This window comes from Accipiter gentilis, chromosome 4, assembly GCF_929443795.1.
Source record: "Accipiter gentilis chromosome 4, bAccGen1.1, whole genome shotgun sequence".
NCBI classification, from domain to species: Eukaryota; Metazoa; Chordata; class Aves; order Accipitriformes; family Accipitridae; genus Astur; species Astur gentilis.
This window is the reverse complement of record NC_064883.1, coordinates 8941497-8959276: the sequence shown is the minus strand read 5'-3', so window position 1 is coordinate 8959276 and position 17780 is coordinate 8941497. Positions and strand designations below refer to the sequence as shown.

Sequence of the window (17780 nt, the reverse complement as noted above, 5' to 3'; positions counted from 1 at the left end):
ATTTGTTTAGATTTCACAGAACAATAATGTATTATGCAGTAATAACTGTATGGAGAAACACAAAAAAAGCCACCCAATCCCATTAAATATGTAGGTGTGTTTGTAGTAATTACATGATTTTGCTTGATTAATATTTTATAGAGAATAATACTGAAATGTGCTGCAAGTAATAGAGTCATGTTTACATTTTTAATAGCTCGGGCAGTAAATCAACATGAAAAAACAGTAACTCACTACTGATGATATTAGACAGGTTAAGTTATCCCAAAGGGCACCGTCAGTGATGGGCATGACTGAGAAGGCATTAAAACAGGAATCAGACTTACATGAGATAATGTAATTCACAATGGTGATGGTTGCTTTCCTAAGGCTTATAAATTCATTTGGCTGAATATTTGAGTCTATTAGAAAAATTCAATTTGTGGAGATCAAGCAGTGATGTTTAAGTTAATACAAACCCACCCATGCAACCAAGAGTAGGATTTGACTCTGGAGTAAGACATCAAGAACCATTTGTAAAATGAATAATTTTTTTACATCATGCCTTTCACAGCATTTTATATGCCTAAACTGACCTACAGACTAAACACCGGGGACACTTGAGTCACCAGTGAAGTGATGACACAGGGATGGGGAGGCTGTTGATGTGGCAGAGCGAGCCAAAATGCGACACTGCAGGAATGTGGAAGGGGAAGGGAGGCACACGAGCTCAAAGCACTGTCCCAGTCTGAATGCTTAGGTGAATCTTAGGTCCTTCGCCTGTTAGCAGTGCTAAGCCACATGCTGGCCAGCAGAAGACAGTCATTACTGTGCTAATTTTATGAAAAGCTAAACTAAAACATCCAGAAGTTAAGTCCCACGCATTCAAATGCAACACCTAGAGCTACGTGGCCAGCAGTGAACTGACCCTGACTGCACCAGCCGTCACCTCCTCCTCAGAGGCGTGTGAGGGACGTCCAGAGCTTTTATAGTTTTTTAACAACTCTGCTGGAGTTCACTTTGCTCACCACAAGTTTTTTACAGATTTCCATGCTCATCTTTCTCATCTTCGTCTTATTTATTCTAGCTTTGCTGACTGATGGAGAAGTTATGTCCCTTGCTTGATGCGGCCCAAGGAAAGAAATTGTTAGACAAGACCTATCAGCATTAGTATTAATTAATTAACCTGGCTAACTTTGTTTACAGACTGCGGGCTGAACGTACATAAGCAGTGCTCCAAATACGTGCCCAACGACTGCCAACCAGACCTCAAGAGGATTAAGCGAGTCTACTGCTGCGACCTCACCACACTAGTGAAAGCCCACAATACCCAGAGGCCGATGGTTGTGGATTCATGCATTCGAGAGATCGAAGCAAGAGGTTTGTGTACTTAGGAAAGCAGCAGACACAATTAAGTGAAGATAACCTGAATTACGTGCTAAGCTAGGACAGGGTAGTATGCTCATGCACACTGAAGACAGGCTGAGAGAAGGGGGTTTTTTTAGTGTAGGTGATACATTGGTCTGCATTAACTAGTAAAATTAAATCACGGCATTTCATAATGCAATTTCCTGAAATGCTTTCTGAAAACATGTCAAAACATGTATTATGTTACACTTCTGAAAGGGGTGAACTTTCAAGTGAACTTTAAGTTCATGTTTATGTGTCTTTTTTCATTATTTTCTTTTAACATACCTGGGGACACTTCCAGTTTCAAAGTAATCAGTTTAAATCAAATCCCTTATTAATAACCTTTCCGGACATTATGGGCAAGAGAACACAAGTGACTGGAAGTGACTCAGACAAGTGAGGTCACAAGCTGTGGCATTTTGTGGTAGGTCACAAACTGTGCAGGCTTTCGCATGATGCTCAGCTACTGACTGATGGATACCATGGCTCAGGCAGCATGTCACAGCCAAAATGCCAGCTTGTGACAGGTTTTTGGTACACAGACGTGTGACAGATTGAACAAATACCATATCCCCTCCAACACAACACAATAATGATCACAGTATATTTGCTTTGGATAGCAAATGTGTATGTCGTGCTGCCCAATAAGCCAAATTTACCTGTTAGTCATAGCTTCAGCACAGGAATCTCATAATGTTGAATTCATGGCATCTCGGTAATCTGCATGGCAACACACTGATACAAGCCATTGGGATTTCAGAGCCCCGCATCATCTACTGAAATGAATCAAAGATTTACAAGTAAATCCCCAGCACTACTCCGTAAAGCTCTACCAGGATTATATCATCATTGCAGGGATAAATAGAAAGAATAGTTTGGACTAAGACAGAAGAGCTTTACTCCAATGATACAGCGGGAAGCTATGTTGCATTTGAGATCTAATCACTTACTTTTACATTTATTGATTAAGATAAAATCTGCTGCCCGCTCTCTGTTTTTTCAACATCTTTAAATTTCTTTAATTGCCATAGAACTATGTAAGATACTGATTTTGTTCTTAAGAAAACAAAGTGTATTGGATCTTATAAGTAGATTAGCACTGTGCATAGTCACAATAAGGAGTTCTGGTATTAAAATAAATAATGTGTGTGTAACTCTGGTTGGCTAGCTCTGCCTGCTCTGCTGGGCTGCCCTGCATTTCATGTTGGTGTGGAGCAACGGGGGGAGAGCTGTGCAAGTGAGCAGGTCTCTTGTGGTGAAAGAACTGTGGAAGGGATGTACTATTGTGGAGAACAGTATCAATCACATCTATCAGCTGTGTATAAGTAAAAGCTGACAGCAAAATCGGGAACAAATGTTCTCATAGGGAGAGGCAGTCTCTTACTTGCATTGCTATTTATCATTAGAGCAACTGGTAAAAGGAAAGGAGACCTCTAAAGCTTTATTAATTATAGGCAAATCCAGGAAAATTTCCCACATAAAGTGAATAAATCATGATAACATCACATGCCCCACCATTAGCAAATTGCAGTATTTTCCTCTAACATAATAAACCGCATACCTAACAAAATCAGAAAGTATAAATTCTAAAATTTTTTAATCCTTTAAAAAACAATTTAAAATTATCTTGATCCTTCCTTAAATGCTCCTGAGTTTCACATTACAATTAATATTTTGCTCCACTTACTAGATCTGTTGTTCTTGCTTTATTGTTTTTAAGCCAGAATATTTCTTGGTTACTGAAGCAAAGTTAACCAAGAACTTTTTGTTTCAGGTTTAAAGTCCGAGGGCCTCTATAGAGTCTCAGGCTTCACTGAGCACATTGAAGATGTGAAAATGGCCTTTGATCGAGGTATATAATTTTTTAATCTTGTATAATTTTAATCTAAACTTTCCGTTCTAGGACTTTCAGTTCTTTTTGCGTCTGTATAGGTACCATGGTAATGAAACTGGCATAAAAGCAGAAGTACAGAAAGCAACCTGTCTTTTCTGAGTTCTTAAATTAACCTGTAGTGCTTTTCATGAGAAGAAAGAGTATTTCATAGTTGGAAGGAATAATTAAACAGTAAGTAATGGTAGGTAGAAGGCTAAGTGCTCGGGGGACTGGATGATTGCTCAACCTAGCAGCACAGCCTAGGCTCCTAGTCCAAGCCTAGATAGTACCAGGGGGAAGTTCTTAGTCCTATCTTTAGTAAACTCAGTGCTTTACAATACGATAATCTGAGCTTAAGAAACAGGAACTCCAACTGGGAAGTCATTCTGCCTGCAGCCTTGCAGAAAGCACCGCACTACTGTGCACGTGATTGCATCTGCACTACAGATGAGAGGAGCATTGTGGAGATTGGCTGTACAGCATATTGAAAAACAAATAATTAAAACGCTGCCTGATTACCATCCTAGTAGCCCTTCTAAATTGATTTAGCTGATTACGTTTGTTCTGGTTGTGCACACAGTCTTTGCACACGGGACTAATTCTAAGTATATAAGTAAGTGGGTGCAGAGTAGGGCCTTCATCAACAGAAAACACATTTTCAAGTACATTTAAGAAGTTACATAAATATTATTCTCCTTTCTGATAAATAGTGGTTTCCTTCCTACTTAATTTTTTCAGGTATTACCTCTGCCGTGTTAGGGAATAGGTCAGACACAGCCCAGTGATCGCAAGCCCATGGGGATGAGGCAGGTCCAGGTCAAGCCAGAAAGTCAGCCTGTGGGTCAGGGTACCAACCAGAAGGGTGTGTGGCATGGCACAAGCATGGCCATGACGCAGCTGGAGACAGCTATGAAGTCACTCAGGCGGGGACAGGGGCCCTGGAGCCCATGGGCAGGAAGCGTGGGGACTCCAGGGGAGGCTGGGCAAGGCCAGCGATGTCTGTGGGTGGCACATCTTACACTTACTGTGCCTGAATACTATTTTGTTTGGAGACGGTTTGCCATGCAGACATCACTGGCAAAGAAGGTCCAACTAGGATTTCCAAAGTGACTGTATTCATGCTATACCGAAAAATCCTTTGAAAAATAATACATGTTTTAAAACGTGTCGGACACTGCAGTTGTGAGCATATGCATATACACACACCGGTCAGCCATGATTTGGGCGACAGAGATGCACAGTGATATGACTGCTATCATAGGAAGATATATATTGCAGATGTGCCACGTGAAGCAGTGCTACTGCAAGGGTCACAGTCCCCGTAGGTCCCACGCTGCTCCCTGCAGGTAAATCTGGCCTGGCAAACCCTTTTGTTCTGTGTGTTAATACTCCTCTAAGTGTACCAACCTGAACGAAACCCAGAAGGAGAAGCACAGGTTGAAGAGGGAAGAGTTTGAAGGAAGCAGATGGAAATTTACATCTGAGCGTGACTTGAATACTGCTGCAGCTGTAGTTCCTTTGCAAATTCTTTGAACCATTGCAGCTAGTTCAGTTTTACAGACAGTGTATCTTTTATTATTGCCTACATTCATGGCATAATCTGGTGGCGATACACACTTGAATTAGACCCACAGCAAGGAAGAAAGTGCGATTTACTGCCAAGAAGGCAGCACCTAGAAACAGGAGGAGTAAGGTCACTAACAGTATCGGATTTCCAAAGGAAAAAAAACATGGATAAACATGGAAGCAGAGAAAGCAAGAACCGAGTTTGCATACAAGGCTGTGGGGAAAAACCATTGGGCATAAATTGATAAAAAGCTGTGTCTTCATTTTCTTTTAACAGTCACATGAGGGAAAAGGGCTGAGAGCGTTGCCATGAATAATGCTAAAAGCAGCACAACAGTGAACAAAACCTTGTTATGAGAAATGCATGACTAGATGTTGCTGAGACCAGAAGCTGAAAACTTCAAAACTTTCTAGTTTTGAAAATGTTTTCTCCCTGAACTGAGGTGGCAAAGCAGAAGGAGTTGTTTTGGGGGTTTTTTTGCAGGCAGGGATTTAAAGAAAACCAAAATAGATTTTTTGTTCTGACTTGTGGGCTGTGCAGCTAGAAGGTGGTTGTCAGCTGGCAGAAGGTTGAATTGGCAAGATGCTTCCAATCTGATGGCTCAGGGCTTGCTTCCCCGTCAGATCCAAGTTTACAGAGACAGGGACCCAACCCTTTCTTTTGCATCCCAGCCCCACAGGTAGGAACATCACTTTTCTGCTGCCCAGTTACCCCTGCTTAGCCCTAGAACCCAAAGCAGCAGGGAGTGGACTATCCCAAGCATGTGGAATATCCCAGATCTCGGTCCAAGGTGACAGAGCTGGGAGAGAAGGAGGCTGAGAGCCAGATGGCAGGTCTCATCTCCAGTAATGCCTGGAAGGTTTTTGTTCAAATTTCGCTTTCTGCCCAGAAAGTGAAGTTTGTGGGAGTTTTACAGAACTGTTATTTTCACATTCGCTACAGGAAATCAACATATTTTTTGCAGAAGTAAAGAAAAAATATAGGAAAATTCACATCTGAAATATAAAATGGAGAATTCCTGGTCAGTTGTGGTTAATAGACAGGTGTTGCAGCAGAAACAGCCACGTCACTATCATCTCAGACATCTCTGGAGCATGCTGCATAGCAGAAGGTAAATGTGTTTTAAAAGACGTTGGGATAGTTAGCTGTCAAAGGAGAAGCTGAGAGCAGGGCTATGAACCAGAGAAGAGAACTCTTTAATGGATGGTCTTGGAACAATACTAGAGGATCTGCACTGGTCAGGAATAAATTTAGTTTGCCAATTTAAAGACCATTTTTTAACCATCTGAAAGCAAGGCTCTGAAGCAACTTTCTAATAAGAGCAGGGATAAAAACCTTAACTAGTTTTAAAATGGAAGTTGAAGGGTTTACGAGATGGGTTATGTGGCACGGTGCCTGCAGGTAGCAGAGCACTGCACTCTAGCATTACAGAGGTCCCTCCCTGCCCGTTGTTTCCGAGTCAGTCCCCAGGCACCTGCCTAGAATGCCAGTACGCTTTTGCAGCTCTGGAAATACAGCTTTTAATCAACGGGTTTGAAAATGAACAACCAAGGAGTCCTCCCATTTTAATGCACAGGATGCATCCTTCAAATAATGCCGTCAAGCTTTCTGGTTTCCCAAGCTCTTCGTCAAGCCACAGGAGCCAGAAGACAGTATGATACAGGGATGAGACGCCGGGGCTGACGTGGCCATAGAGTACCTTTCCTGCTGATTTCATGTGCAGCTGAGGGGTGCAGTGGAGAGAAGCCAGCCGTCCCTCTGGCTAATTCTGCTTTGCCAAAGGGACACTCACTTGTTGCTTCCCAAGAACTATAGCAAGAACAGAAAAGCAAAGGCAGGTTTGAAAGATAACATCTCAGGAAGAGAATGGCATCCCACATAATATTATTTGGGCCCAATGAAGCTGTGATATTTGGTTTTAAAATAGGGAAAAGTTGGTCTTCGTCTGATTTAAACTAAGACTCCCTTCCAAAGCCAAAGCAGTGTAAATACCCCTACTGTAAATTAGCGTTAGGCTCTCTGAGGCACTGACAATGTTCTATTTTAGTGATTTTTTGTAATGAGAAGGAGGGGAATAATGTGGATTTATTTAATCTGGTGAATGTTGGTGCTGTAGAATGACAGTTGCTCTCTGTCAGCATTGTTGAGCTGTGGCGTTGTGGCGTCCAGAAAAACCTTCATTGTGTGCTTTATCCACAGAGCTGCCATTGTCACCAGTGCATTCTGTCCCCCCACTTGTTTGTATGACTGGCTGGTACAATACACTTGCTAAAAATATTATGCTGTTAAATATTACATGAGTACTTAGAGGCATCCTAACTCATACTCTTTTGCCAGTGTAGTTGAAAACCTGTCAAATGCCAAATCCAAGAAAAACCACAAAGAAGCACGTTAGCATGGCAAAGGTTGTGCAATAAAAACAAAGCATTAAGCAAAAAGGAATTTAAGTGGAAATGTAATTCAGTATTCAGAGGGCATAGCTGAGGCTTTAAGAATGTAATACTTATTCCATTTCATTCTCTGATAAACTATTGGTATATTTCTATGGCATCCAAAGTCAGCTGAAACCTTTAAGGAACAGAATAAAGACTTTCTTTGTCTTGAGGTATTCAGACTTCACAATAATGCAACAAAATATGTTGAGAGTCAAAGTAACAAGGAAAGAGAAATGATGGGGTTTGGGCAGGATTAGGTTTGTAAAGCTGAAATGAACTATATGTTCAGAATCCAAAATGAAAAAAAGATTGTATTAACATATGGGCACTGCAGTGCTACTGAAAATACTAATTACAATCTGAGAAAAGTTACTGTATTGAAGAGTGAAAAAAATGATTGTGGTAATGCAGAAGTTACCATATAAAACAGATGTAGTTTATACAGTATGCTATTGCAGAGGATCCTCTGTGAAATTTGTATCATGACTTTACTGGCAATGAATTAACTTTTCTTTCTTAGTGCTTTGAATTTTAAAAGTGTATAAATAAAAAATACAAGTCCAGGAATTTGGTGAGGATAAGAAATAAGTGCAGCCTGCCAAGGGCCTTCAATTGCTGAAATTGAAAAAAAAGAAAGAAAAAAAAAAAAAGACAATCCAAAATCTACCAAAGGAAAATAAAAATTCCCCTCCCCCTACATACCCACTGCAGAAATGTGTAGGTATATTAAAACAAATGTATTGTTATGCTCACTTTAAAATAATTCTTCAGCATGTTTCCAATGGATGTACATTTGTCTCTGAAGTGAAGAGAAAAAATCTTTGACTGAGGAATTAATGCATTTTTCCTACAGTAAGTGAATATGTAAATAAGAGGTATGTTTGAAGTACATTGTAGTTTCAAGTACCTCTAGCTGAAGCGCCCCTTTAAGGAAGCTTGCTGGGCTGCTTTGTAAAAGTACTAAATAAATAACACTTCCATTTAGTGTACTGGTGACCTGGATAATAGATGCAACCTTCTGCTTTGCTATATCTGTTCTGATGCAGCTGCTGGCTCCTTGGAGGTATCTGTTTTCAGTGGAGCATTTTGAGTGCTCAGTGTCCATCAATTAAATAGAGCTCTCCACACAAAGCTTTACAAGACTAATGCTACTGTGCCTGGAACGTGTGGATTAAAAAAAAGATTGGGGCAGTGTAAACATCCTCCTAGGGCTTATTGATGCTGTATTAAATTAAATGCTGATGGATGTATTCAGACTGCTCAGCTGCATCAAGAAAGGCTGCTTGTTTTAAACACTTAAGCGTATAATCTCCTCTTGATGAGAACATGTAGTGCTATTAGTCTTAATGAGAATTATGTGCATACATTGGACAGGACGTATCCCTTCAAGATTAATGCCATAGGTTTGTATAAAATGTCTACAATCAATATAAACTCTTTTACTCTGCTGTGAAAGCCTTTATCACCATCTTAAGACACCATGTATCAAGCACACCCACTCATCTGTCTGTATCAGGGCACGTCTACAAGCACTAGTTATTGCGAGACAAGCAAGGCGATGGCTTTACAGCATGTCGGCGCCTCGGTGGTGGCAGCCCAGGCTTGCTCGTGCACCTCCTGGCAGATAAGAGCAAACTCCTCTCCGTTGTTCAGGCAAGCGTAACCTCACATCACGCCGCTCACCGTGTGGTCCTAATCTTCACCACCTCCTGCAAGGGAAGCGCTGTTATCCTCACTTGAAAGGTGGGGAATAAGGACTACGGCATGTAACTGATCTCAAAGAAGCCTGAGATAAGCTGGGGGTTAAATCCAGACAGCCTCAGCCACTGCTTGACCAGTGTCCTACCCCATCTTTCTGCTGGAAGATGGCCAAAGACAGGCCCCAGGAGGGGAGGACAGCAGAATTTCTCAGTCTGGAAAAAAACGTGGCTATGAGGGTACTAGGTAATACAGAACAGATGTAGTCATTTGAACTTGAAAAATAATAGTGAACCAGCCTTGCCGCTAGTTCTTGTAACTTCACTCATTGCAAGCCATGAATTGGTCAAGGGCTTATCAGCAACACTTGTTAAGTTCATGTGATTAAAAGTGCTCCGTAATGGAGTTCTGACTAACTGTGTTATAATATGTGGCAAACAAAATGTATGTCATTTCAGTTGCATAATTCATCTATTTAGCTGTTCTGCATTACAGGTATCCATATTCATTAAACAAATCGTGATCCACATTTCAGAATAAATTGTATAGCTAAATGCCATAGCAAGTCTATTTAAATTCAAATTGTTGCTATAAATAAATAAGTCAAATATTAAGACATTAGAGGACTTCCAGAAAATAAGGCGGCTTTATTACTAGCTAATCAGTATAGATAGATTGGTGCAAGACTTGCAAGATTTGGATGTTTACTCTGATTTTTCCTACTGGTCTCCTGAGGATCATTGGAAATTTATGTTATTTCTCTGTGCCTCTGTTTCCCCAAGTGAAAATGAAAAGAATGGTCCATACTCCTGTGCATTGATCTGCGGATACAAAATACAACACCAGAACAAGTTATTAATAGCTTATTTTCAGTGAATAAATGGACCAAATTCAATAAATATCTTATTAACATGATTTTTCATCCAACATTAAAACATTATGTGTGAGATGGTACACTGCAGATATTGCTGATGAAATCACCAGCCCCTCCAAAAGATGTAAGCCAATAAATTGTTTACTAAAAGATAAAGAAACTACCATTCCTCATTCATATACTGTAACGTTGGTAGCAATATATTCTCATTAAAGCCTTCTAAATGCTTTCAGGTTGTTTTTTCTTGTCAGGTTGAACACAGTAAATCTGAATTGGAAGCCTAGCTTTGCTTCAGTCAAAATTAGCCTGGTTTCAAAAAGATTTCTTCCTCCTTTTCTAGACGGTGACAAGGCTGATATTTCTGCCAGTATTTATCCAGACATAAACATCATTGCTGGAGCACTGAAGCTATACTTCAGAGACTTACCAATTCCCGTGATCACCTACGACACCTATTCGAAGTTCATAGAGGCAGCAAGTAAGTATTGCATAGTAATTTGTACCAATCTTTAATTACATTTCCCATCCATAAAGCCGTCCATGTTTAAAGAAAAAGGCAAGACAGACGACAAATCGGAAAGTAAGGGCATTGTTCTGTTCATTACTTCACTGCCATGTCCTTCTTTCTCATAAAACTTTTGCCTGATTGTTAATCAGATGGGACATCATTCAGGTTAAAAACTAAAAGTAAACATAGGGTATCAGAATAACTGACCAGTCTCAGAAGGCACGGTTTCAGTCTCAGTCAGTGAAGCTGTGCCCTGGGATGGAGTTTTGAATGGAATCGCCTGTTCTTTTCTTGTAAACGACCCAAATTCTGTGCCAACAGGCAGAATGTCCAGTGCTGCTGCAAGGACTGCATCTGGCACTGGGAGGATCCCAGAGCTGGTGTCACGGCCGCAGCGCTGGCTGCCAGACACATGCAAGATGGGGTGATCAGTGAGGGGTCAGGGTTGACGTGAACAGTGTGAGCCTTGAGGGTGTGTCCCATTTCTCCACCATTTTCCCCATCTCCCATACCCTGGCCTCCTTTGGCAACAAAACTGCACTGCAGACAAGCACATCCCCTCCTTCAGTCCGTGAGCAGTGAGACACCCCACAAAGCACATCTGCCCCACAGTTCAGGTGCATCCCCTGTTTGTTAAGTCCTACAGTATCTAACCCGTGTCCGGATGGGAGGCACGGGGCAGTTACCCCCTGCCCTGAGCCGGCAGGTCGTGGGTGCACGCTGTCAGGGAGGGAGGAGGACAGCAGCATTCGTTGCCATAACATTGGCAGAGCAAGCTGAGATTTGCCTCAAATTCTACTTTCTGGGGAGTAGCCTTCCACATAATGGTAGTCCCTAATGAAAACTCACCAGACGGATTGCATCAACATCAGATTATTAGCAAAGATGTCAAAGACATGAGGTATCTACGAAGTAGCATCCTTTCTTCTTTAAAAAATATCCTTAGTAATTTTGAAATGGCACCCAGTATATCGATAAGCAGCAGGAATAGTGGTCTGTCTGTGTGACTGTGCTGCCTTCCCTTACCCTCTGGCTTACCCCACCTTGCAGTCCCCATGCAACCCACAGATACCTCTCTCCTGCGTTCTCCTCTTCCTCCTTGGCAGAGAAGTTATTCTTGCTTGTCACTTGTCCTGTAAAGAACATGCCCAGAGGAAGCAGTTCCTGTCATGTCAATACACTAGTCTCTTAAAAGCAGGACACAGAGATTCTTAATCTTCTAAAATTTTGGGCTGCTGGTGCCATTTGTATGAAAAGTCATGCAGCAAACACAACTCTGACTCAGTTCACAGCTTGGGAATCTATACTCTTCATGTATATGAATGTAAATCCTGCTCAGATTTTTAGAGAGATTGCCAAACAGTTTTACTGATGCTCTCCGATCATGGATACCTACATATTTAAATATGTTAAGAAATCTTTGTTTGTGTAATTCCATGCCATTTCAATCTCTGGCTAAACTTACATATTCAAGCATAGTCTCTTACAGCATATATGCACACTCCCATCTGGTTTTGAAGGCTCACGGAAGTAATCTTATGTAAGATTTTAAAGAGTCAGTTCTGGGCAGAGTATTATCAAGCACGTAATGAAGCTCAGGTACTGTACCTATACAAGCCTGTAGATAGAGCTACAGACCATGGGGACAACTATTGGGCGGTCTTTGTTGCTGATTTCTTTGTAAAGCCTTTTTTTTTTGAGGATGCAGAAGTTGCTGATGAGCTCCATGTTTATGAGTTTAATATTTATCCCTCCAAGCACAGTCAATGGCTTGTAAATGACTCCATAATAATAAGTTAGCTTCCTGAATTATTGCTGTTTACAAATGGAAAGCCCTATTAACATTAATCCTGTTTGGTGTTTTTACAGAAATCTCCAATCCTGATGAACGTCTAGAAGCAATACATGAAGTGTTGATGTTACTCCCTGCTGCTCACTACGAGACACTTAGATACCTAATGATTCATCTCAAAAAGTAAGTTAATTGGCACGCAGGATAGTTCTTGAAGACCTTAACAATTTTCTGCTTTGAAAGAGAGACATCACAGAAAGTACCAATAAAGCTTCCATTAGGGCACTGCCACTAAAACAATAATGTTGCAAATAAGCAGACAAGCTATGCTTGTATAAATGCATATAAGCTATGCACATATATAGCATAGATCCTTTTGCTGGCAGATCATTGCAAACCTTTGAAGAGTTAATTGAGATTTGTCGTGCTTCTCTGAGGCAGATCATATCTGCCAAATACCAGAATGGTAGGTACTTCAGCGATGTGCTGCAGTAAGTCACTTGATCATGCTTTGCTTCTGCCTCCCCTTACCTCCTGATTTGTCTTCTTGAACGATAACCCTAAAAGGAAAGAGCTGTCTCTTACGAGTTGTTTGCTCACATCACAGTTAAGCCAAGAATCAAGCAGGACCTATTTTTATACAACTAGTAAAAGCAATACAGGCCCTTATCAGTTATATCTCCTTTGGTTTTAAAAACACTCTGCCTCATTTGCTTTCCAAAGCTTCTGTAGGCATACATGACGCATACATAAGGCTTCATAAGGCATACAAAATTTTCAAAAGTGCCTAAATTTCATTTTTGAAAGTGACTTGAGAGCGTACTGCTGAGTTTTGCAAGTTTTCAGGTAGGTACCTAGGAAAATCATGAAGCGCTCCAAAGAGGGTGCCTCACTTTCACTAATTTCAAGCAAAACTGTTTTTCAAAACCATGCTAACTCCACTTTGCTACTTTGGGTATTTACATGCCTCAGGAAGTCATCTTTGCAAGTTTTTAAAAACTGAAGCTGAATAAAGACTGGCATGTCGTCTCAAAGCAGGCCGTTGCCCAAGATGTCCCTTGTCTCTGGTTAAAGTTTTTGGTGCTACTTGGAAACAACAGAAAAGGGGTTAAGGCAGGAATACAACTACTCACCTTTTATACAGCAAATCCTCGTTCCCTTCTTAGTTGTCCCACTACTTGCAACACAGTTGCAAATTTGGAATATTTTCTGTGTGAACTATTCTGCACTATTAATGCCAACCTAAAAAGAGAAATACCTCAACTCACATAAAATCGCATCAGAGAGCTTGTGTGAAGTGCATTTCATGCTCAATCAGGTTCTCATTATGCAGAGACTTTTCCTCATTTTGAATGGGCTCAGGTCATTACAACTGAGTAATTTTTCCTTCCGATGAGACATTACCTGGGCATGCAGGAACTTCTTTTGACTCTGCGGAAATGAGATGTGCAAATATCCACCCTTGTCAGCACATATGCATGGACAACTCAGGATGAACCATGTTGGCTTTTAAGAAGGCCTGTGAAGGCTGTAGACAAGCCAGCTGCATACAGAATCAGTACTTTCATGTCCTGGCAGCAAATTTTTCACAGACAAGTATTGACTTGCCTTCCTTCTTTTTCATGAACTGCAGTACAGGCTTTGGTTCAGCTGTTGAGCTGAACTACTGATGAGACAAAAATAGTCCAAACAGCTGATTAAGCTTTCTCTCTCAAATACCTGCAAGTCATGCAATGAATTTCCTCTCCTTTCCCAAATCATAGCTTTCAGCATCTGCACAGAAATCAAGCACATGTCAGTTCCTATGGAGAATCTGTCGGAGAGATTTGAATGCGAAAGATAGAAGATCTTTTAGGTTCAGACTATGCTGTTCTGTAGATTAAACAAGGAGTCCCAACTCCAGCCCCATCGGGCTCTTCCTGCACAGAGAAAACATGCGCCAGTGTCAAAGAGTCTATGTAAAGACTGCAGGATCACAGCCTCTACACCAGCGCTGTTTCTCAACAGAAGAGAAACTGCACTGAACTGTTGTTAAAAGCACAGGAAAATCCAGCAGAGGACAATGTCAGCAATGAAAAATCAGTTTGTCAGCCAATTAGTTGTTTTCTTCAGTTATCAGATAACTTTTTGCCCAAGATTGGAGGAAATAAAATAGCATGAGCAGTCCCCCCCTGTGGTGAAATGCACAGAACTCCATCCATGCTGACATTGCAGTGAAGCTGTGAATCTTCTCTGTGTTCACCCCAGGCCACGCAGCAAGCCCCACGCTCCTGCGCAGAGGTGCCAGTAAGATGTACATAGCATTGCATAGCTGTTCAACATCTGTGCTGCATACATCCACAGATGGAAAGCAGAGTGTTATACATACACTTGCACAGAGGTGGCTTGCGCTAGGCAGCCTTGTCTTGTCTTTTTTCCTTGCAAAGCACAGCTAACATCTGTGCTAGAAGATGAGGATATACCTGTGAGCAGGGACACTAATGAACTTCTGTCCTGAAAGCAAAGAGGAGCAGTGTTTTTCTGTGACAGAGCCACTCTTTGCAGAGACCCAATAGCAGAAGCAAAATCTAGTCATAAAAGGACCTTGCAAACAAGGGAAGACCAGATTACTCCTGGTTTCAGCCTCTTTGTGCTCCCCCGATGGCATGAGTATGAATCCACTGCTGCCCAGCTGGGAATTACCATGGCTGGGGGTGTCTCAGCTGTTGCCAGGAGAGCTGGCTCCAAAACCAGATGAGCTCCACCCTGGCAGAGGAGTTGTGTGTGGAGGAGATGTGAAACTTCACCCACGCTGTACTACGTAACAGCAAGTGTCTGGTCCATGAGGGACCGTGGCCGATCGAGGGACCATGGCTATCTCTACACTGCAGTGCAAGAGCGCTCTCAGGACCCAACTCAAATGCCAAAGTCTCAATGGGACAACACTGATGTGATCCAGCTTTATTACCAGGAGGAAAACCTTGAGCACACCTTGCATTTTCCAGCAGGCCTGACTGATTTTCCAGTCAGGGCTGACTTCTCTGCAGCTTGGCCAGTCCTGGGTGGTCTTTGTTTGCTCCAGCCACACATAGTCTACCTATTCTTGTATTTACATTACAGGACCCGTGTCAGGCAACAAAACAGCCTGAGCTCCTTCCTAGAAGTGCCTCTCTTCTCTGTCAAGGACATGTGGCGTTTGCCAGGCTGCTCCAAGATTCAGCCTACTCCTAAAGTATAACAAGTAATCAGAATCACTCAGCTCTTGGTTGGCCTGAGGCAGCCAGCAAGGCACAAAGGTGTGAAGGGCTGGGTTCCTGCAGGCTGGAAGCATGTCTGGGAGAGCGTGGGGGTCATTGGGAATCCAAAGAAAATCTGGGTTCGTATTCAGGAAGCACACCCACACCTCTGGTGTGATGCACAGCAAGCACAATGTGCCAGAGAACTGTGGTTACTGTAGCGTAGGACACTGCTCCATACATCGTCATTTAAATCGTCATTATGCTTTTCAAAAAAGCAACTGCCACTAATTCTTATACCCTAATGGATAGCCACATGGAAAAATCACTTAAGAGTTGCATGAGGGCTGTTTAAAGGCACTGGAAGTCACAGCCCCACCGCAGCTGCATTGTACTTGCTGTGGAAACAGTTACTATATTGAGTGAAAGTAAAAATTGTTACTGAACAATGTCATCATCTACCAATGCTTGATGTGAAGCAGTACTACAGATTAAGATGGATATATTCTTTTCTTCTGGGAAGTAAACAACTACTTACTTCTTTTCTTTTTCTTTTTTTTTTTCTATTTTAGGGTTACCTTGCATGAAAAGGAGAATTTTATGAATGCTGAAAACCTGGGAATAGTGTTTGGGCCCACTTTAATGAGACCTCCAGAGGACAGTACCCTTGCTACGCTGAATGACATGCGGTACCAGAAGTTAATTGTGCAGATTTTAATAGAAAATGAAGATGTTCTCTTTTAGACAGAGAGGCATATCTTCAAAGCCATTTGTGTTAAAATAATTAGTTTGAAGGAAAACAACATTTCTTTAAATTTTTTTAAACATAAAGGAAAAGTTCCTTGACTGCACTTCAATTTCTGCAAAGTTGCAGATGGATGCCAAAATGTTTAGGGAAAGCCTATGTCTCATAGACATATGCCTCTTTGTAGAAGGGAAAAAAAGGTCAGAAAAAATCCTCTTACCTTGTATCTTTTGCCTTGCCTCAGATGTATATTTGTTTTGAGAAGTTGCAGACGATTTTATTGTTAACTTATTAAGAAACACAAAACGTATTTTAATATGGCTAGAGAAGCAAAAAGGTACTTAATCAGTGTTACTTGTATACACCTATACATTTCCCTCTCCATGAGACATAATTATATATGTCAATTGTGAAACAGAACCTATATTATAAAGATATTTTTACTTTACCTAGCTGAAAGAATGGCATTTTATTTTAGCAAACTATAAATCAATGCGGTGCATTGATTATTTTCCACGTAATTCTTTCCTGCATTTTTGCTATGATATATTGAAAACAATTACCACTAATGCAGTATTATCCTGACATACCTCTTTCATTGCAAGTGTTTTAAAGGAGAATTCTTTTATTGTATGTATTCCAGCTTTCCTTAGGCTTTTTTGAACATTTAGGCACTAGCATCCTAAGATTGTACACTTTTAGCCATTTGCTATTTCCCAAAACATATAGTATTTTCTCTTCTTTTTTTTTACTCCCATGTAAGATATGGTATTGAGAATTTTTCAAAAGTCCTAGTGGTAGTATCAGTTTCACATGCCAGATTTTTCTTGGATTACAGTAATATGTAAGTTGAGTGATGCTGGGACACTGGATATTTTCTGGCCTTGTTGAAAAGTTAGCACTTTTTTGGGTTAATTATGAAGGATTTGGTTTTTCTGTAAAAATCGAGTTATGTTTTGTCATGTTTCTGTATTTATAAACGTACGGTAAATCTGCTAAAAATGTAGGTATTTATCTTGAATGTGTTTCCTGATGGTTTGTTAAAAAAAAAAAAAAAAAAAGAAAGAATGTGTAGGAAATGTGGGAGTTGGTAAATTTAATTATTACCAAATTTTAATATTTTTCTCCCCTCACAAACATTGACCTACAGAGTTCATAGTCTAACTGCAACTTATTCCTAATGTTAAAACTGTTTCTCAGCATGAGATGTTTCTGCAAGCATAGAAAATCAACATAGTTTACTACCAAACTCAATTTTCAATACAAAAAAAAAATTCTAATAATCCCTCATCTTGATCATTTGTATCATATGCTTGGTAACTCAGTGATGCAGTTTCCTGAATTATTTCAGGGAGCACATGTTTCTATTCAAATTGAAAAATATGTGTAACTATGATAATGAAGGGAGGTGGAGGGTATGTCTGTAAATTTGTTGTCTTCTAGAGAAATAACTAAGGGCTAGATAGATTAATCCAGATTGCAGAGCAAATGCTAAATAGTCTGAGTTCCCAATACTTCCATAGATCCTCCTGCCTTGTACAGGACTATTTGTTGTAGGTTACGTACTACTTAATACTGTCATAAAATGATCTGAAAATGGTTTTATTTTGTGAAGTGAAATATGCTTTGTAATTTATGATAGTGTAAATGGAAGGAAAAATCCCATTAAATGTGTTAAAGAGTT

General features: G+C 40.7%; 1 protein-coding gene across 1 annotated transcript in view; it reads left to right on the top strand.

The window, feature by feature from the left end:
• CHN2 (chimerin 2) overlaps positions 1 to 17780 on the top strand; it is a 168428-nt gene extending 150648 nt beyond the window's left edge. The window contains exons 9-13 of the mRNA XM_049798736.1: positions 1186 to 1359; positions 3164 to 3241; positions 10177 to 10314; positions 12214 to 12319; positions 15924 to 17780. Of these exons, the coding sequence (XP_049654693.1) occupies positions 1186 to 1359; positions 3164 to 3241; positions 10177 to 10314; positions 12214 to 12319; positions 15924 to 16095 (668 nt within the window). The 3' untranslated portion in view covers positions 16096 to 17780. The remainder of the gene's footprint in view (positions 1 to 1185; positions 1360 to 3163; positions 3242 to 10176; positions 10315 to 12213; positions 12320 to 15923) is intronic.